The sequence below is a fragment of the Rutilus rutilus genome (genome assembly GCF_951802725.1).
Source record: "Rutilus rutilus genome assembly, chromosome: 21".
Classification (NCBI taxonomy): Eukaryota; Metazoa; Chordata; class Actinopteri; order Cypriniformes; family Leuciscidae; genus Rutilus; species Rutilus rutilus.
Window position 1 is genome coordinate 18,901,539 of NC_140226.1, and position 22,753 is coordinate 18,924,291.

The 22,753-nt window shown below is 37.8% G+C and overlaps 1 protein-coding gene across 1 annotated transcript in view; it reads left to right on the forward strand.

The window, feature by feature from the left end:
- The window catches only part of ttc27 (tetratricopeptide repeat domain 27), a 93,856-nt gene that overhangs the window by 67,583 nt on the left and 3,520 nt on the right, over positions 1-22,753 (forward strand). The window contains exons 12-18 of the mRNA XM_084393765.1: positions 2,876-2,998; positions 7,121-7,348; positions 8,790-8,888; positions 9,312-9,364; positions 13,007-13,172; positions 21,530-21,727; positions 22,107-22,218. Coding sequence (XP_084249891.1) covers positions 2,876-2,998; positions 7,121-7,348; positions 8,790-8,888; positions 9,312-9,364; positions 13,007-13,172; positions 21,530-21,727; positions 22,107-22,218 — 979 coding nt within the window. The remainder of the gene's footprint in view (positions 1-2,875; positions 2,999-7,120; positions 7,349-8,789; positions 8,889-9,311; positions 9,365-13,006; positions 13,173-21,529; positions 21,728-22,106; positions 22,219-22,753) is intronic.

Sequence of the window (22,753 nt, forward strand, 5' to 3'; positions counted from 1 at the left end):
ACAATAGAAGCCGTTAAACTAACAATAGGACAACAATATGCGAGTGCTATGACCCTTCCCAGTTTAATCTAACGCAGTACATGTTCTTTATTATTATTTAGAATAGAATAGAATAGAATAGAATAGAATAGAATAGAAAGTATTAAAGTGGGGACTTTCCATAAACTTTTTTTTTTTTTTTCAGTGACACTAATTTATGATTATTAACTAACCCGAAGCAGTTGACGTTTTTAGATGATTAAAGATGGTTTGTTTTTAAGATGATTTTTTTTTTTTTTTACTTTTATCTTTCACAAAATGTTTTTTTTTAATACATTTACTCTCCAAAGTTGGTCAATAAAGCAAACAGACAATAAATACAGACCAAGAAAGAAGTTCTTGTGATGTACATGCACAACATTTATAATCAATCTCTTAAAGTACTCATTCTCTCCAGTGCTGGAATAGGAAGAAATCCTTCCTTAGGTCTGGAGAGCTTAGTGCTAATGAACGAACAAACAAAACTGTGTAGTTGATCATGACCTGTGAATACATGAAAGAGAATTTTGGGTTGGGTTTAACTGGGACCCATTTGAACCTTGATTGAGTTTATTTTCCCCACATTTTCTCATCTTAATTATTTCTGAATTTATTCCCATGTAGGGAATAATTCACATATTATAAAGCCAGATTACCTGAGTTAATTTGAAATGGAAATGATTGACTCATTTGTTGGTGCCCAAATTGATTTGCTTGCATATTTTCTCTCATTACTAGACTCACAAGTGCATTGAGCTAATCACCTCAAATGAGAATGGGCAGCCGTTATTTATCTACTTCTCAAAAACCCATTTCGGTAAACACAACAGCTGGGTTATACAGCCAGTGTCGTGTCAATAAGAGCTTTGGCAGATAGAATATGAAATTAATTTCTCGTACACTGTGAGGGCATACAGGGATACGGGACGATGAGTTCATTTTGACAGCGTTTGTCAGGTAATAGAGCAACCTGGAACTATCCCTTCCAGTCTGATTGGGCAATAATGGAACTAATGAAAACAAAAAATGTTTCCTGAAGTGAGAGATTGTTAAACAAGTGAATAAATCATTAAAAAAAAATAAAAAAAAATGTTTGGTGTATTGTAACAGGCAAGCATGGATGAAGGGTTTTGAAAGAAAAGGAATGAAATGACTGAATGGAGAAAGAGAGTGAGTGAGTGGGTGGAGGGAGGGATGGATGGATGAAAAGAAGGGAGGGTTGATGTGATCAGTCCTGTGGATGACATTGCTCGCGCTCTGTGTAATAACAGTGAACAGCAATAAAGCTGGAATTGAAGTCACTTCTATTGCTGGCAGGGGAATAGAACGCAGCAAAACCGCAAGCTAGAGAGAGACGAGAGCAGCATGCAGCCAGAGAAAAGTGTGTGTGTGTCGGGGTTAAGAGATGGCAGAGCGTTGTTTTTGTTTGTTTTTTTGAAAAGAACAGATTTCTGAAATTGTCGGATTTGCTTTCAGACTGGATCATGTTGGCATGTAAATGAATCAGGACAGATGAAGTGAATGAGAAAATGAAAACAGAAAAGTTGCACAAATGGGGCTCTGACAATACTGTACCACTACAGATTAAACTAGCAATTAACAAATTAAAATAAGTAACATTAGGCACATAAATAAGAAACAAACTTGAGGAAAAATAAGATTAGAAGTGTTGATACAGAGCACAGCTCTTTCTGTGTGTCTGTGTGTGTGTTTGTGTTTCTCTTCCTCCAGATTAGTTAGTATCATCACGTTTTGTCTCCTGGCTGATAGATCACATGATCACCGGCAGTCTCACCGGTGTATATATCTAGATTTATAGTTACCCATAGTGGCTGTGGGACGTGATATGCCACTGGAGGTGGGGAGGTGGGGTGGGGGGGGGGGATTGTCACAGGACAGAAAGGTGAAGGAGAAATTGAGCAGGAATTAAACATTTCCTGCAGTGGAACTGATTGCAGCTACGTGTCTGATGTCTTGCTGATACCAGATGTCGAGGGTCAGTTCAGTGCATGTTTGCTGTCCACAAATATAGAAGTTTTATACATCATAATCATCAGTACTGTGTATGATCTCCAGTGGGATCGGTGCACACCTCAGTATGTTTGTTAACAGAAATACATGGACGTGCAGTGGACACCTACGACTCTTGATCCATCTGTTCTCAAATGACCAGGGCTGCGTTTCCCAAAAGCATTGCAAGCCTAAGTTGATCATAGAAACCTTTGGTGGCAGTGGTTCTATGATCAATCTTGCTTTTGGGAAATGCAGCCCTGAATGACAAAAGGAGTTGAAAGAGTGTAAACACATTTGACCTGTAGCATTCCTCAGAGACAGACGAGGGTCATTAATAGTACAGATGTGTATATAGCTGCCTGTGAAGCGTGACATCGTGGAGATAGATGGATGGTTGTCTGCGGAATGCATCCTTTTAGAAAGAGGGTGAGAAAAAAAGACAGAATGTGAGAGAAAAGATGGTGAGAGAGAGAGAGCGTACTGTATCCTTTTATTTTAGATTATCATATAAAATAAAATTTAGCATATAAAAATGATATATATGTGTGTGTGTGTGTGAGAGAGAGAGTATAAATAAATTATGTACGTGGATGTAGGTCGAGATTTAGTTCCCATTCAGTCTATGTAAAAATGTTTAAAAACAAACAATTTTAAAGTGCTGCTTTGGTCATTTCAAATAGCTCACAAAGTGAACTAGGACTGCCTTGGAAAAAAAAAGCCCCTGGTGATTTCTGTATATAATATATGAATATATATTTTTGTGTGCCTCCCACATGCTGTGTGTATTTACAGGCAGGTGGGCCGTATGTTGACTGATCTTGGCTTACTGTTTGTGTGTATTTAGAGGCAGTTGGCAAGTCTGTTGACTGATTTGGGCCTGACAAGTTCTGCGCTGCTGATCTATGAACAACTGGAACTCTGGGAGGATGCAGTTGTCTGCCTGGAGAGGATGGGACAGCACGGCAAGGTACGCTACTCGCACGAAACCAATCAGTTCAAATGAATAGTCCTGCCCCAAACTTATGCCATGGGCTGAGCCAATGTTGCCGTGTCAGACCGATCGTGACGATCGTTCGAATGAACAGATCAGTGTTTTGATTGTCCCATTTGACAGTGTTTACTCTTCAGGGAAATCAGTCTACAAGTGAATTACTTACAGTTGTCTCTACATATTAAAATGAGATAAGAGAAAGTGACTTCTGTTAAAGGTCTTGAAGAGCAATTGATTGCAAATTTTTCCCCTCACATCCATCTCTTCTTTTTTTCCTCTTTGTCTCCCCATCTATATGAGCTCCATGCTCTAACAACACGTCTGTCTGTGTGTGTGTGTGTGTGTGTGTGTGTGTGTGTGTGTGTGTGTGTGTGTGTGTGTGTCAGTGCAGTTTTCTGGGAGCTATTTCAGAGTTTTATTAAGTTACAGTCCACTTTGTGTACCAATCAGATTATAGGGTACCTCTGAGGTCAATAAAACCAACCAATCACCCCCAATCTGAGTTGTAATAATATAAAAATGTACTCCACTCTACTGTAGTACCTGAGGTACTGACTCACTCTACTTTTCCCTGCACTCATGTTAAAGTTTAAAGTCATAAACTGCAGGTATGCCTATAAAAGAATGTATAGGATAGAATACAGAGACAGGCGTAAGGGAGTGACACTTCATATGAGAGGAAAGAAATTGGTGAAAAATGAGAGAGAAAGTGAGATAAGAAAAAGGTGTCTACACAAAACAGCAAGGCTGGAATAAGGAGAATATTTTTTCTCTGTTAGTTTTTCTGATGGATTAACCCATGAGATACTGTGTTCGTTTAATGAGTGAACATCTTCAGAGCATGAGGGACTTTGGGATATGTACTGATGTTTATTTGATTTGAGTTAATTCTATTGTCCCATTAGAGCTTGCATGTGTAGTTGCAAATTACTGTTGGAATTTACCGTTTGGTGTCCTATTACATTTTACATTACATTACATGCATTACAAGAGCCAAAAATCCAATTATTTAGAATTATTTAGCATTATTTTCAATTGTTGTAGTTTTCTCAACAAAAAAAACAGAACGTCCTTTTAGTTTAGATTGTTACAAAATAGTATACAAAAAAATTCCGCCCCTTCCTCTTTAGGCAATTATTGTCCATCTGAGTCTAAACTGCATTGAATACCTGAAGCTCTAGATGTTTTCCCCATTTCAGCACAAAGGGATAATAATTTAGCAGTTTTAGGATTTATTTAATTGTAGTAAACTTTTGAATTAACTGATTTTAACTAATAAAATAAAAAAATTTTTTCAGTTTTCTGTCATTTGTTTTTAGATATACATCCAAAATACTGCAAAAAATGTAGATCATTAAGATCTCATATGAAATTAATAGAAAATAAATGAGGTTATGCAATATTTAGTTTGACCTCCTGAAGTTGATGAAAGTTTTCTGAAGGTTAAGCACCTACTTTCATGACTTTGTTTTTGATATCTTCTCCTCCTCCTCCTCCTCCTTCAACTCCTTCTCCTATTTATAGAAAGCACCTAGAAACGTGTGGCATTCTAAGTTAAGAAAACCGTTTTCATTATAAATAAAGGGTTTTTAAGGGGGGTTTCTTGTAGTTGGCCCCAGACTATTACCAGAATTTACCATGGTAAACATGGTATCGGCACCAGAATGTTTCAGTTTCCCTTCTGAAAGTGAATCTGGCCACCTGCCTTGGATTAGCATCCATTTGTGTTGTTGGCAGTCATGAGATCCAGCCGCCTGCAGCCTCACCGTGCCTGACTGGGCTACACAAACTTTGTTGTTTGTGGCCAATGGGAAATGTGCAGTTAATAATGGCCCCAAGGAGCATTCAAGTGCTGTCAAAACCATGGGGCTCTCTTTCTCTTCTGTATTTCTCTCTCTTAGCTCGTCTTATCAGTGTTCTTCTAGTAAAACGGAAATATGAGACTTTTTGTACCCAAGTAAATAGCTTATTCATCCTCTGTCTGGGCCTTCAGGTTTTACTTTTTTTTTTTCTAACTATTGTGTCGTATAGGAAGAGAGATTGTTCCCACTTCTCAAATTATTTGCCCACGAAAATAAATAAGCACCTAAATAGAAGTGCTGGCCAAGCAATGTGAATTTTATTGCCGCCCACCCCCTCTCTCCCACTACGGCTTCAGTTCTAAGCGTTTGCAAAAAGCCCTTTATCCTTCCATCCCCATGAGCACTAGCAGGGGTGGAAGGGCAGGAGCCGATGAGAGATGCACTGTGTAATATAGCGCAACGTCCAGCGTATTTCAGAGTGAAGCCACATTCACAGTGACTGTATAAGGGCATGTGTCTAGATCTGGAGAATTTAGGTTTAGAGAAGTTGGTCAGTCCTATCACGTCAAGTTCTCATGTTTATATGGCTTTGTGGCCATAGCCTAGTGGTTCTCGCACTCTCAATACATGAAGGTACTTTTTTCTTATGTTGGAGACAAAGGTTTAAGACTGCCTCAGTCTGTTCTTCAAAATAGTAGTCTGTCGTCTTTCTTGTTTGAAATTTTATTAGGGATCTTTTTTGGCCTTTGTCTACTGAATTATGATTATTGTTAATGCTTATTGCTAGAAAATAACAAACACTTGTCAAAACTATAAACTGCATATATAGTTTTTTATGTTTAATTTGGTTGATTTTTGGATACTAGCAATGTCTTCAAGTGTTTTGTTTTTTGTTTTTTTTAGGAACTGTTTTAGTAATGTGCTTAATAATATAAAAAGAAAACAGCAACATACTTGTCATCAGTTGAATCCTTACACACTATATGGCCAAAAGTATATGGACACCCAAACTCCACACCCAATTACAAAACCATTGGCGTTAATTGGGACTGAGTCCTTTGTAACAGCTTACACTCTTGTTAAGATTTTGCACAAAATTGATTATTTATTAGACACAATTATCGGTAACACTTTACAATAAGGTCCCATTGCTTAACTTAAGTTATACTACTGGGCAGTTGAATGCTTTGAATCTGATTGGTTGACGAATGTTCTAAGGTGTGCAATTATTTTCAGGGAAAACGCACAGCTAAAATAGTTTGTTATTTCAAAGGTCCTTACAGACTATAACAGCAAAAGAACCAAAACCCACAATGACACTGATTCTATAGTACTAAATATAGTAAACAATATAATAAAAATGCCAAATGACTTCAACTTTTTGCACATACTCTCTTTCTCCCAGTCTCTCTCCCACTCAAACACACGCACACACACACACTCGCACAGAAACGTGTTGTCAGCTGCCCTGATGATTTTATCAGTAAAATAATGTAACTTGTATAATAATAACTTACAAACTACTTGAATTTCTCACTAGCTAGGTAATAACGGCCCTGTTCTTGGAGCAACATAAAGATAACTGGATATAAGAGGGCATGTAAACTACTTTGTTGAAGCATACCAAAGTCTTACCATTAACATTGTAAACTCTGTCTCCTCTCTCTCTCTCTCTCTCTCTCTCTCTCTCTCTCTCTCAGCATTATTAACTCCATTAGTCTGCTCTCAGTGGCTGAAGCCTCCATTATTAGCTCTAAAATTACATTTTAGAATTAACAACGAAGGCTTGGGATTAGTCCTACATGCACGAGCGTTTTAAGAACAAAAACCTGACAAATGTCTTGATACATCATCCTAACAATGTTTTGAGGTGTGGTAACCATAGTATAAGCGGAATAATTGGCTTTGAATTGTTGAAAAATAATGCACTAGAATGTGCATTATTTGCAGTGCACTAGTTTGTGTCGTGGCCGCATAACTAATTTAGTTAACTAATGTTAACAAATGGTCTAGCTTCATGCAGGACAGTCCAGTTCTTCCACATCAGATTGAGTAAATCATTTCTTGCATGTCTTGCTGGAATAGAAAAGACCCTCCCTAAATTGATGGCACAAAGTTTCAGCACACAATTCCTAAAATGTCTTTATATTGGATGGCATTTTAACTGGAATTAAGGGGCCTTGTCAAACCCAATAATTAGAAAAAGTTATCCACATACTTTTGGCCATGTACGTTTTCCAATTTGAGGATTAAATTAGTCAAAGTTGCTTTAATCTGTTGGAACTTTCTCTCTCAGGCGGAGGAGATTTTGAGACGTGAGCTGGAGAAAAAGGAGACACCGTCGCTTTACTGCCTGTTAGGTGATGTGCTGAAGGATCCGCAGTATTACGACCGTGCATGGGAGCTTTCCAAACACCGCAGCGCACGTGCCCAACGGTCCAAAGCTCTGCATCACCTGCGCCACAAAGAATTCCAGCAGTGCGTGGAATGTTTTGAACGTTCACTGCGAATCAACACAATGCAGGTATGATGTACACTTGTGTGTAACTTTATAGTACTTAACCATGCATCCTTCTTTCCTGTAAACTTGAAGATGTTAACCACCCATACCCCTTTTCCACTAAAAAGATGCAAGTGTTCAGCAGGGCAATCTGCAAACTTTTGTCAGAATTGGCCAGCATTTCTATAGACAGTTATGCTGTCATTTGGTTCTCAAGTCAGTGTTCCAACATAAACCTTTACAAGTTTTTAAAACAAATGTACATTCAAAGTCATTTGACTGTCTATTTACAGTCATTTGATGCAACCATCAAAAGTTATAATGAAGAAAATTCTTAGCAATAAATAATAATATTATAATAATAATTATAATAATAATAATAGTAATTGTAAATAATAAATGAAGATTCTTAAGAACTGTGAAAATATTTAACAATCATATGCATTTATTTAGTATTTTTGTGGCACTTTCAACATAATGGTCAGCACTTATTCAAATAACTAATACAGTTCATAAAATAATTTGCAGATATGGAAATTGATTGCCATTTTAGACAAACGGGCACAATAAAGTGGCTGGAGCCACTTGTGCAGCGCAACATACTTTATATAGAAACAAGATTGTAGTTGTAATGGGAGCAATCTATTTATCATGTGGACATTGTGGTCACACAGCTTTAGGGATCATTTATAAAGAACATGGTGTTTAAAAATGTGAGATGCAGGGCAGTGGAATGAAAAGAGAAAGGTCTAGAGAGCTTATTTAGAATTCTGTGCCATGCGTAAGACTCTGCAGAACATGAGCACAGCAGTCAAACACATCCATCCAGCATGTTAACACAGAAAAACAATGGAAAAGCAGTGCAGTGGAATGCAAAAACGTGTTCTGTGTGAACGTGACCCCATGTTGACCACACATGCACATGATCACAAGGATGGATGTATAGAGAAGATTGGCAGAGTGCTGATGGAGAACCTGAGAAACACTGGGGTAGATAAAAAGCTAGACAGCAGCATGTGGATGAGTGCTATCAGGTTCATCCACCACAGAGGCAAAAAAAGTGCACAGCTCCCTCTTTTTTTTCTTTTTTTTTCTTACTCATTCTTCATTCCTCCCTTCATCCATAATGCAGAAGCACAGGCAGCAATAAGACAGAGTAATCTTCCTGAGGGACTCATTGATGACCCCAGCGTGATCTTTAACACTGGCTCGCAGCGCTGCCTCAGGGCCTCTCGGAGCTAATACTGCCTTCAGGCCTTGAGATGGAAGTTAGGACAGAAGAGTGCCTCAGAGATGCAAAGATTCCAGAAGAAACTGAAGGTTTAAAACACAAGAAAGAGACCTATTCCTAGAGGTTCATGGGCTCAAAGAACATCATTAATTTTTAGGACAGAGTATCGCTTTTAAAAGACGAGCGAAGCACTTGGAGTCTCATCAAGTTTCTCTCCATCTTTTATCTCTACAGTTGGGTGTGTGGTTCTCCCTGGGCTGTGCGTATTTTGCACTGGAAGGCTACGAAGGGGCCGCCAAAGCTTTTCAGAGATGCGTCGGACTGGAACCAGATGTAAGTCACACGGTCCTTGAAAGGAGATCAGTGTCTTATGACCATAATGAAAAGGGCTTGTGCTTAGTTATTCAGTACTTGTGCTGTCGAATCTGATTTATGTGTTTCGTAATCAATAGATTGTGTCCACGAATGCCTCCCCGTTTTTGTGCTTTCAGGCTTCTACTCACTTTTATGCATCTATAAAGCTCCATAAAACCAAGAACCCTATTACCCTTAGCACAGGAGCCTCTTACGCTCCTAATGGTGTACTTAAAATTCAAATGTAGTCAAAAGGCAGGCTTAATACTCCATCCAGGAAACGAGTAAACAAGCTGTTAGGAAATATTCTCTAGATGTCTACTTTCTTATGTATTTGTTTTATTTTGATAAATGATTTTCACCCGTGGACCTGACTCTGATCGTTACTCTCCTACATTTTAGAATTCAGAAGCATGGAACAACCTCTCCACGGCCTACATCAAACTGAGAATGAAGTGAGTATGAGTGTCAGCACTGAAAAAAAGGTCTACATCAAAAAAGCAGTGTTTTTCTAGCGTTTTATTCCAAATATTTTATTTATTGCATGTTTGCAATAAATGCGCTAATAAGCAGCCAGTTAAGCTTTCTGTCAATATTTGGATGAGCTGTGATTCCAAAGGCATAATATAATAATAATAATAATAATAATAATAATAATAATATCATAATAATAATATCATAATATATGTTAGTATTTTGTCAGAATACATGGCATCTTTTGAATACTTAGCCATCAGTTATTTTAATGCAACCATTATTGTTTTTTTGCTGACCATTTAAAATAAAGAGATAATGATTTAAAAAAAATATATATATATTGTACAGTAAGGATGCATTATATTAATCAATAGTGACAGTAAAGACATTTTAATATGAAACATTTCGATCACACTTTAGGGTCCAATTCTCATTATTAACTAACTATTAACTATGATTTTTGCCTCAAACTCCTAATTACTGCTTATTAATAGTTAGTAAGGTAAGTTTAAGTTTTACGTAATGTTGTGCAGAATAAGGCATTAATATGTGCTTTATAAGTACTAATAAACATCCAATGTCCTAGTAATATGCATGTTAATAGTGAGAATTGGACCCTAAACTAGTGTTACCAATATTTCTTTTTTTCTTTTTCTTTTTTTTTAAATACTTTTTAAACTTTATATTCATCAACTAGATTTTTCTTTTCTTTCAAGATTCTTTTTCACAAAAAATATTAAGCACAAAAAAAAAGAAGAAAAAAAAAGAAACGTTTCCTGAGCAGCAAATCAGCATAATAGAATGATTTCTGAAGGATCATGTGACACTGAAGTAACACTGAATGGCTGCTAAAATTCAGCTTGTCCGTCACAGGAATAAATTACATTTTAAAATAAATGAAAAGTTATAATTGATCAGTTATTAGCTAAATAATAGCTCCCACTGCTCCCACACACTTATCTCTCACAGAAATCGCCACCATGTACAAACTGTAGATAAGCCCTTATTCAGGTTCTGGTTGATCTGATTTATGCTGTGTTTCTGTGTTTCCTTCATCCTGCGTCCGCTGGGGACCCTCAGAGGCCTCCTTGCTTTTCAATTACTGCAGGAATGACTTTGGCAGCTGTAATTGCAAAGATAAATCTCCTCCGGGCTCTTGCTGTGTCTACCCCAGGAGCCAGCGCTTCACCACGACCACCAACCCGCCAATATTTAGCAGATTTGGGAAGCTAAATGCCAGTTAGGATATTTGTTGCATGACATGATTGGAGGTTTTTGCTGATTTCCTGCGAGGAACGAAGGTGTTTCCTGGAACACCACTGTAACGGCGTGCACCTGAGGGATTCTGGGAATGATTTCTTTCCTCGTCCAATTAGCCCTGTGCACTCATCCCTGAGATGAGTCTTTGGAATCTTCTATTAAAACCTGATTAACGCTCCTAGGGACCATCTAGAACAGTGAAGTGTGTGTGTGTGGGAGAGATTGTGCACACACCTGCATGTGTTCAAAGGAAACCTGGCTTTAGATGTTATAATGAAACCCGTGTCTACCCTTGTGTCATAGGCTTTTGTTGACAGCGCTTGCAAAAACATGAGCTCTCTTTCAAAACCTAGTGATCTGTGTTGCTGTCCACAGCCTATACAGGCAGTGTGTTAACTGAAACCTCATACTGTAAGTGATTGATTTGGAATGCTCTGTTACACACACAACTCTTCTCATAAAGCGCAACTGGAGACTCACAGCTGATTCCAGTGGAGTTTGATTTTAGCATGTTGCAAAGCTAATGATCCAGTACTCTAAGCATAGAAATAAACTGTGTATGTGAATGTACCATATGTCTGTCTGTCTGTCTGTCTGTCTATCTATCGTTCTATCCATCTCTTTCTTTCTGTCTGTCTGATACTCTTTCTTTCTGTCTGTCTCTTTCTGTGTGTCCGTCACTCTTTCTGTCTGTCGCTTTTTCTTGTCTGTCTTTCGCTCTTTCTGTCTGTCTGACGCTCTTTGTCTGTCTGTCTCTCTCTCTCTTTCTCTTTCTGTCTGTCGCTCTTTGTCTGTCTGTCGCTCTTTCTGTCTCTTTCGCTCTTTCTGTCTGTCTGACGCTCTTTGTCTGTCTGTCTGTCTCTCTCTCTCTTTCTCTGTTGCTCTTTGTCTGTCTTTCGCTCTTTGTCTGTCTGACGCTCTTTGTCTGTCTCTCTCTTTCTGTCTGTCTGTCGATCTTTTTGTCTGTCTGTCGCTCTTTCTGTCTGTCTGACACTCTTTGTCTGTCTTTCGCTCTTTCTGTCTGTCTGTCGCTCTTTCTGTCTGTCTTTCGCTCTTTCTGTCTGTCTGACGCTCTTTGTCTGCCTCTCTCTTTCTGTCTGTCTGTCGCTCTTTTTGTCTGTCTTTCACTCTTTCTGTCTGTCTGACGCTCTTTGTCTGTCTGTCTCTCTCTCTTTTTGTCTGTCTGTCGTTCTTTGTCTGTCTGTCTCTCTCTCTTTTTGTCTGTCTGTCGCTCTGTCTGTCTCTGTCACTCTTTGTCTGTCTGTCGCTCTTTCTGTCTGTCTGTCGCTCTTTTTGTCTCTGTCGCTCTTTCTGTCTGTCTTTCGCTCTTTCTGTCTGTCTGTCGCTCTTTCTGTCTGTCTGTCGCTCTTTCTGTCTGTCTGTCGCTCTTTTTGTCTCTGTCGCTCTTTCTGTCTGTCTTTCGCTCTTTCTGTCTGTCTGACGCTCTTTGTCTGTCTCTCTCTTTCTGTCTGTCTGTCGCTCTTTTTGTCTGTCTTTCACTCTTTCTGTCTGTCTGACGCTCTTTGTCTGTCTGTCTGTCTCTCTCTTTTTGTCTGTCTGTCGCTCTTTTTGTCTGTCTGTCGCTCTTTCTTTTGCTCATTTCTTTCTTTCTTGTTTGCTTAATTTTCTTCCTTTTTGGCTTTTGCACATTTCACTATCTTTTTCACTCTTTCCTTTACTCTTTTTAGATCTATCCCTCTTTCTTTCACTCATTTAATTTTTTTGTACTTTTTCGCTATTTTGCTTGCTTTGTCACTTTCGCTCTTTATTTTTGCACTCTCCCTCTATCTTTCGATATTTTGCCTTTTTGTGTTGCTTATCATTTCTTGTGCTCTTTCTTTTGCTCTTTTTCTTCTGCTCTTTCTTTCTCTTTCTAGTTTTTTCACACTCTTTTGTTCAATTGCATAAACTATCGTTTCAATATCTTTGACAATACTTAGGATTTTGTGTTGTCATTGTAAAGGTTTTAAAATGTTAGATCAACTCGACCACACATCCTGAATGATTGTTTTCATGCTCACCCTAAAGCATTCCGTGTTTGCCATATCAGTGTAGGGTATGTGTTGAATAGATTCCAGAGTTTGACGTTACAGAGTTTGTCATTTTGCTGACTACCTGTAACTTTTGGAGCAGCCTTTGTACCTAAAATGCTCTCTATGCAGGCAGCTCTCTAGGTTTTTGGAAGAGAACAATTATACTTTGCCACATGGGTAGTTTGCCAAAAAACAAAGAACTCTTTTTAGAGGGGAAAACACAAAACTTGGTTCTGCCATACACCGTTTAATCCATCCATGAGCAACTTCTGCTAATAGTAGTTCTGCTAAACACACTGATGTTTTTGTTTTGTGTGTGTGTTCCAGGGAGAAGGCGTTCCGCACCCTTCAGGAAGCGCTCAAGTGTAATTATGAGCGATGGCAGATCTGGGAGAATTTCATTGCCGTGTGTATAGACCTGGGCGAGTTCAGTGAGGCTATCAGAGCCTACCATCGGCTCATGGACCTCAAGGACAAATACAAGGACGTGGAGGTGAGTCAACGTCACGCTTTTTCTCAGGTTAACCCAAAACTCTAGGGCTGCCCCGAACAAATATTTTAAAACATAAATGAAGCTCTTATCCCACGCATAAAGCTTGCCACAGCAACACCAGCAAAAGTAATGATTATGAATGTGTTGTGGGAAAACGGCAAGGAGAATGTCTGAACATTTTAAAAAAATTATGCAAAGAGGAAGTTGATGCTGACTAGTCATCTCCACAGTAAAATGGAAGCTTATATGGAGAGAAATGCACGTTAAGTTAAATGTGATGCAGTAAATGCTGTACTAATATAGCTTCCACACTTGGATACGTGCCTAATAATAGCGTACATTTATCTAGGTTAACATTAAAGAGAGCAGCCATGTAAAGGGTTTCAAAACATGTTTCAAATGATAAGCCATTTCTGAGTTCGATTAAACCTTTGAATTTCCTGGCCAACATAATTACCACATGGCCCATCCTTGTTAATGGCCTATCCGTTATGGACTGCGTGACTTCACTTCCTGTGGTGTTTTCTTTTTTTTCTGTGACCAATTAAAATTTGGTCAGCCAAACCTAATGTTTGGTTGACTGTTAGGGAGCAACCCTACAAAACTATTTATTTTTGCATACATCTAACAACAACATAAACGTGAACTTTTTTTTTGGCTTGTGTAACCAGTGTAAAGCAGATGAAGTCTGCTGTCATCATGTTTTCGACCACAGTAACAGCTGCCCGACTGCATGCGTAGAAGAAACGGTCATGTGAGAGGCCGTCTGTGTGTGTAAGTGAGAGTGACTGAGAGTTTTGATGAGTGAATGTTTGTGTGAGAGAAGAGAGAGATGATTTCAGCCTAATCTGCCGATATAGCACACACAAAGTAATTCTTACCCCAGATGGGCTCCTGTCTGCACACATTCATCCAAACAGCTCTGTTTTAACACACGCCCCTGTATGTCCCTCTGCATCCGTGGCCCCATCACACCTCTCCTCCGTCAGCTGTGAATCTAATAGCGCCGCTGTCATAACACGCATGTCTTAAAGCTCTACGCCATTAGACACGTTTGCACTACGGCTGGTTGATGTACCAGCTGCTACATCCTATTAAATGCGTCGTTTGTTTTATCATTTTGTAGTCAAATTGCCCGGTAGTTGTTTATCTCATTCACTTTACGGCGGCTCTGGGGGTCACCATGTGGTAGTAAATTATCTTTTATTTTCACAGAAATTATGGCCTCACCTTAAAAAAGAAGCTGTTTCATGCATCTCTAATTTTTAAACTCCCACCCTTCTACTTTGTGAACGATGCAAAATATCTGAAAACTCTAGCAGTGTATGAGCGACTAGCAAATCAGTCCTAGAATACACAAATCTTTTTCAAGGAAATATTGTCTTAATTCGGAGCAATTATGTTGAAAAGAGATATCCAATGGAAACCGATATATCTATCTATGTAACTAATCTATATAAAAAAATATATATTTTAATTGTGGATATTTATTTTCAGTATATAAACATTTTAAAAGTAGTATTTTATATATATATATATATATATATATATATATATATATATATATATATATATAAAAAATATAAAAAAAAAAAAAAAATCTTACTGGCCCTAAATATTTTAACTGTAGTATATATATATATCAGAAACATCTGTTTTCACTCTAAAAACATGTTTTTATTATAAATTTTTATTAATTGCAGTGTGACTTGATTTCTCGTCATTGGAACCAATTCTAACAATTGTCTTTATACCCTAAACTGTGACTATATCTTGCAGTATGTATTCATTTCTTATTTTAAAACAATGAACCGATATCACACACTTTCCCAGATGATTGATTACCTTAAAGGGATAGTTTGGCCAAAAATGATATTAAACCCATTATTTACTCACCCTCAAGCCGTTCGAGATGCATATGTCAACACATTTTCAGTTATTTTAGAAAATGTCTTAGATCTTTCAGTGGTTATAATGTCAAGTTATGGGGTCCACCTCCTTCAAGTCCCAAAAATGTGCATGCATTTTTGCATGCACAACAAAAAAAAAGTTTTCCTGAAATGTTATGTTTAAATATGCAAACGAAGCAATTAAATATGTATCAAATATCTAATTATGTTAATTAAAAGTATAATTAAATGTGCACTAATCTGACTAGATTAACCCAGGTTAATTTTTTTTTTTTTTTTTTTTTTGACATATTAGAGTTAAGTTTTTAGAGAGGGGATTTTGGATTTCTCTTTTTATCACTCCATAAATCTGAAAATACTATCAAGAGCCAGAGAAAAATAAATTTTCACAATTTTTTTAGGAATAAAATGTTGTATACAATCAAGTACATTATATGAACAAACCACTTGGTAAAACATCTTTAGAATATGGATAGGAATAATAGTATGTAAAAAATATCTTTTAAAGATATGCATTGTAATTGAAATCTACATACGCAAATAGATAGTGTAATAAAAGCAATACTTAATGTAAACCTGTATTTTGGATGTTTCCACTAGTTTAATAAAACACACTTTATGAAAAGCAAAACAGCCCAAAATCTAAAAATTGACCGATACATGAAAACAGTGTTTTTGCCTGTACCAACACTTCCAACATCTAAACATTTGTTTGCTATTTTGAGAATCAGCTTTTTATGGATGTCTGTTTCCACCTCAGAGTAAATAAATATATACAATGGATACTTGTGAAATAAAGTTAGAACAACTGTGTGTTGAAACGTTTTGATTTCTTTCTAAATACGGTTTAAATTGGTAGACTCTAGGCATATACATTTCCTCTCCTTACGTTGTCGCATCTAATTTCGTTTTCCGTTTTTCCCTCCATTTTCAATTCTTCTGATTATTCGTTTACGTCTGGTGAGCAGCTAGTAGCTCATCAATTAAAAGTTGTGATGTGAAAGCACAGAAGTTGAAAAGGTCACCGCTAGCGTTCGCCTCCAGCCCCTGTGAGAGTTTCAGATGGTAATTGGGATCTCAGCGCTTGGCTGGACTCAAAATCATCACTCACTTCTCTCTACTGTTCATTTTACTCCGTTCATCATCTTTCTCTTCATACAGAAACATACAGAAATCCTTCAGATGCGTGTTATTGGGAAATTAGATGAGAACATCTGTTAATAAGGGGAAATGCTGTGCGTGTGTGCAAACATCTCAGTCTACAGTCATAAGACTCGTCTCTCTGTCATTGATCCCACCCATTAATTCACATTCCACAGAGACGGAGAAAAGAGCGACCCATCCTCCCTCATCCTGAGCTAAAAAAAGGATTCAGATGGATCAAGTATCCTCTCTCTCTCTCTCTCTCTCTCTCTCTCAGTACCATTCTTCATTCCTTCGTTGCTCCCTGGAGAATATTGCCTCTCTCCGTAATTTCATGCTGTAAGGGGATCGTGCAGAAATTGCACCTAGACACCCATTCAATTTCCCCTTTAACGTATCACTTCCCCATCTATAGTCTTATCCAGTAAGCCCATTTAAGCTAGTCATTTCAGCGGACAGTCACAGGTACCATACTGATCCTACTGATTTATTTTGTTACATTTTATTTGTTTGCATAGATTCATTTTAAGATGGCTTGAATAGTGGGTGCAAAATGAAACTGTGTAACTGTCGGAACTGTCTCTTATGGCAAGGCAAGTTTATTTATATAGCACATTTCATACACAATGGCAATTCAAAGTGCTTAACATAGATAAGAATTATAAGAATAATTAAAACAGTTTAGAAAAATAGAATAAAATACAGTACAGTACAAACAGTCGGACGAACAGCGGCACAGTGCTCATTCAGTAAATGCATAGCTAAACAGATGTGTTTTGAGTCTGGATTTGAATGTGACTACTGTAGGAGCACATCTGATCTCTTCTGGAAGCTGGTTCCAGCTGCGGCTGGCATAATAGCTAAAAGCTGACTCGCCATGTTTAGAGTGAACCCTTGGTATTTCTAGCTGATATGATCCTAATGATCTGAGTGATCTGTTGGGTTTATATTCAGTGAGCATATCTGCAATGTATTGAGGTCCTAGGCCATTGAATGATTTATATACCAGTAATAATACTTTAAAATCAATCCTAAATCTAACTGGGAGCCAGTGTAAAGACCTGAGGACTGGTGTGATATGTTCATATTTTCTGGTTCTGCTCAGAATCCTAGCGGCAGCATTCTGTATGATCTGCAACTGTCTTATGGTCTTTTTGGGAAAGCCAGTGAGGAGTCCATTACAATAATCCACCCTGCTGGTGATGAAAGCATGCACAAGTTTCTCTAAGTCTTGTCTGGAAACAAAGCATCTAATTCTTGCAATATTTTTCAGATGATAGTATGCTGATTTAGTTATTGCTTTGACATGACTACTGAAACTAAGGTCTGACTCTAGTGTCACACCAAGATTCCTGACTTGATTTTTAGTTGTTTGACCCCTAGAGTGAAGGTATGCGTTCACCTTGAGAACATCTTTGTTTCCAAACGCAATGATTTCAGTTTTGTCTTTGTTTAACTAAAGAAAGTTTTGGCACATCCAACTGTTGACTTCATCAATGCATTGGCACAGGGAGTCAATGGGGCTGTAATTGTTAGGCGATAGGGCTAAGTAGATCTGTGTGTCGTCTGCATAGCTGTGGGAAGCAATTTGGTTCTTTTTCATTATTTGGCTCATTGGGAGCATGTACAGGTTGAACAGTTATGTTCACCAAGGTTGCATTTATTTGATAAAAATACAGTAAAAACAACAACATTTTAAAATATTATTACAATTTAAAATAGTAGTATGTTTTAAAATGTAATTTATTCCTGTGATGTCAAAACTGAATTTTCAGTGTCACATGATCCTTCAGAAATCATCCTAATATTCTTATTTGGTGCTCAAGAAACATTAATAAAACACATTATTATTAATGTTGAAAACAATTGTGCTGCTTAGTATTTGTGTGTGTGTGTGTGTGTGTGTATAATCATAGATTATTTCTCAAAAGATAATTAACTTTTCATTCATTTTTTCTATAAACTCAAAAAAAAATGTATCAATATTGCCCATAAAAGTAAATTCTTCATTATATAAGGCTGTTTTTCCATAATGTAATGTTCAGATGATGGCCGATGAACAAATAGTTTAGGTAGAACAGTTCTTATGAGAGTCTCTGGGGTGAAAAATGAGATTTCAGAGGAAATTTCTGAGGAGACTTCACAGATATTACACCACTGACTTGAGTGACAAAGATCTCAGCACATCTGCTGAGCAGCCTGAACGGGTCCAGAGGTGAATGAAAGAATCAGGAGAGTTGGTGTTGTGAAGATGAAAAAGTGATAGCTGTAAAGAGAGGTGGATGAAGGATGAACTTTTTTACTTCAGGAATGTACACTATATATTTTCATGCTTTCGCGAACAGTCATGAGGACATGTGTCCACATAAAACACACTGATCTCTGTGGAGGCCGTTTGCTCTGATGAAGTTGCTCTCTATCAGTCTGTTTGCAGTTAAAGTGTGAAAATGTAGGCCCTGTCCACACTAATACGTTTTCATTTGAAAACACATCTTTTTCTCTCCGTTTTGGCTTTCTGTCCACACTGAGACTGTGTTTTTAGCAACGAAAACGAAGCTTTTTAAAAACGCTCTCCAAAGTGGATACATTTGAAGACGCCGTTTTCGCGTTCTAGTGTGTACTGTGAAAACGGAGGTATTTAAAACCGATGACTTGAGTTTAGTCGTGACCGTTACCGATACATTATTGTGCCTGTTATGTGCTATTCACTTTCACACAGTTGCTAAAATGTTACTTTGCATACTCTTAATATCACAGTCCAGCAAAGATGACAGAAAATTCACTTGCATTTGCTGTCCTGCGGCAAAACATGAGAGCAGTTGCATTTTAGACCAAACATATAATGGTGAGTGAGGGAGTTGGATCAGTGAATGGTGAGATTTTTCTAAATAAAATTATCCTGCCAAAAGAATTGCATGATAACTTGATTGTCTTTTTCTGTCTGTATCATCTCGATGAACTTTTATGAGGGTTTACGCATACGTTGTAAGGTGAATTCAGTGTTCTCCAACGTTTCAGTGTGGATGAGAAACTTTTTGAAAACGCTAGTGTGAACGGCGAGCGTTTTGAAACGAAAGCTCCGTTTTCAAATCTATCTGGATTAATGTAGACGTAGCTTTAGTCTTGGGTGAGTGTATTTACACACACATCGCTGCATGTCTTTCGCATTCTCTGTCTTTTCAAGAGCCGTCCTTGTCTCTGCTACACACAAGCACACACACATGTGAACATGTAAAAGTAATTGGGGTCAGTTTTCCATGTTTCATCTTGTAAATAACAAAGGCTACTGATGAAGTGAACTGAAGTGCCCTGGAATGCTTGGAATGTGACGACATTAGTCATTTTTGGTGGAACTGTCAATCGTAACACACCATCATATTTGTATTACTTTTATGGTCTTAGCAATCACTTTACGATCAAGCTTACCAATCACACTAATAGCAGTCATCAGGTCTGTAAATTATATGCTTAGTTATCTAAAACTTTGCTCACCATCCTAATAAAAAAAAAAATTGGTACATAATAAATATATATATATAATTTATTTTATTTTATTTTTTTACAGAAGTTCATACTTTTATTCAGCAAGGATGTATTAAATTGATCAAAAAGCAGTGAAGAATCCATCACAAGAATAAATTACATTTTAATATATTTTAAAATAGAAATTCTCTACTTATTTAAAATTGTGATAATATTTCACAAAACTGCTCTTTTTACTATACTAATGTTCAAATAAATGCAGCATTGGTGGCAAAAACTTTTTTTTAAATTACCAACCCTAAACTATTGAACAGTAGTGTGTATAAATCATATTCCACTCTTTAGGGAAAAAAATTATTATTTTTTGTAGTCATTTTTATGATTTGTACTACTTAATAGAACTAGGCAAAACAGTGTATAAGCAAAGACATCCCTGTCCTTCTCACACACACAAAGTTAATGACCACACATTCTGGTTCTGCTTTAGTAATTATAGTGCAGTTTGGAGCTTGTTAGTTATATAGCATACAGACACACAAACACATGTGGAACTTTGTGTGAAGGCTGTGATTTAATAGTACTTATACATACACACACACACACACACACACACAGTGAGGAATGTGGAGCCCAGCATTCAGGTCAAGTATTCTGGTAGTTTAGTGAAGTTTAAGGGTGTGGTGTGCTTAGTTTAGATTTTGGAGTTTAAGGAGAAAGCCTTCTCTGTCTCTGTGGCACGCACACATTTACTCGCTCTTAACAGATTCCCCCAAGGGAATCAGACACTTCTGACTAGTCACACCTCACTGAAGCCTTCATAGACCCTAGTGTTGACATCCGTCTCAGGTGATCTGAATTAGACGGCGCTAAATGCAAGTGTAAACAGAGTCCAAACACATTTGATGAAATATATTTAACCACATTGTTTGATTACATTTTGAAATAAAAAAATAAATAAAAATATTACTATATACATACTATCGAGTATAAACAGCAATTTCACAGCTTTTGAGATGAACACCCGAGATTGATGTTAATACCAGGTGTAAACAGTGCCATAGTTTCTCAGACTGTGGAATCGTGTTTGCTATTTTTATTTACAAAAATGCTGTCTCTATTCAATTACTCACTCTGTGAATGTGTGAGAGGGAGATTTATAAATGCACCTCTTCAGACAGATGGGATGAACTCTTTGGCTTTTTTCTGGTTTCCCTGGCATATGTACAGACTCTGGAGAATCTGCATTTGTTTGTGTGGGAGAACAGTGAGAACAGCGTCTCTAATCTCCCAGCTCTGTTGGTGGCATGTAGAGAGAGGGAGTGTGTGTGTGTAGGAGAGGCAGAAAGTTTGGATTCTTATTGGCTGTGGTGGTTTTTATCATTCATCAGTAGGAAAAAATCATTCTGAAAGTGATTTTAATGACATCGTTCTCTGTACCGTTCTCATTATAGTTGTGGTGTGGACTCTTCTGTTCTTTTAGATTTTAGAATGATTTTTAGAACTGTATCATTAGCGTTATAGTTATCGTCCTTGGTGTGAACGGGCCTTTAGTGTGTAAATGTTTAGAAGAGTTAAAAAACGGTGATGCTCAGTCGAGGAACATCTAAGGCGGCAGTGTCAAGTTTAGGGATTGCTGTTTTGACGTCATAGCAAAGGTTAAGTCGGGCTGGGATCAGGCGCAGCACGTCAACCCTAGATTAGTTTTCAGATTGGTTATTCACGATTGGCTTTTGAGTTTAAACAGCAGTCAGTTTCACCCTACTGAAAGGTTTCTCCTTTGGCGTTTTGTATATTTATCTTTATCTTTTTTCTTTTCATCAGGTTCTGGAAATCTTGGTGCGTGCAGTAGTGGACGACCTGACAGATCACCGTGGCGAACAGGCCTCCAATCTTAAAGCAAAACTGCAGGAACTCTTTGGTCGAGTCTCCGCCCGCTACAGCACAGACGCCCAAATATGGAAACAGTACGCTCGACTCTGCGGCGATGGTCATAGCATCAATGTAGAAGACAATGAAAAGGTCCATTTACATTTTTTATTTCAAGAAGTGCCTAACTTAAGCAAAGAGCACCTGTGATTTTCTGCAATATATCAAAGTTTTTCCAGGAAATATTGCTCCCAAAACTTTTTTTCTCTCTAAATATATTCAAAGTTTAATACAGTTTTTGTCAGTTCCTGCAGAGTTAGAGCACTCATGGTTCAATCCCCAGGATTCAGTGGTAAAATATATACCCTGAATGCTCTGTAAGTCACTTTGGATAAAATGCATAAAGGGGAGTTGCACCATTGCAATTTTTAAACTCTGTTTTACATGGAAGAGAGCTTTTATTGGTTGTTGCTTTATTGCTTTACATCTGGTTTAGTCTAATTGTTGTCTAACTGCCTTTTGATGTTTTTAGGCACTACAGTTTCTGAGTAAAGCCCATCGGTGTGAGACACAGACAGCTGGCTGGGAGAAAGACATGGGCAGCTTCAGATCTGTGGTGAAAGGTGCCAGAGATATGGCTAATGGTGAGACTTAACACACACACACAGTCTTGCTTTGCCTTTCTCTTTTACAAGGCCATTTTAGAGAGACGCACGGAATCGTGGTCCTGCACTCATTCAGAGAGTCACTCTATCATGGCTAATGTGGCAGCGCATGAATGTCTGAAAGGGCTGATGGATTGAGAACACGGAACAGGAGCAAGAACGACAAACAAGGCTTTTACCCCTCTGACCTCCACCAGAGACAGACTTCTGTTTGTGTGTGTGGGCACGTGCGCCTGTGTGTGTTTTCCAGATGGGTTTGCTTTTGTCTGTGCGTGTCTCATTAAGAGGGATGTTGAGGGTTTGGTCGGGGATTGTGTGTTGAATTAAACATTAATTGAGACAGAGCACAGGTTTTGGTTTGAATAGCAATTCTAACTGTCTGATTTTCTTTGTTTAAAAATCAAACTGTCGCATAATTTTATTCTCAGCCGGCATTGAACATGGACAGGCTATTCTAAGCAATCGTGATCATCTTTTTAGAGTCTTTTATTCCATCAGCATGCTATCCTTGAGT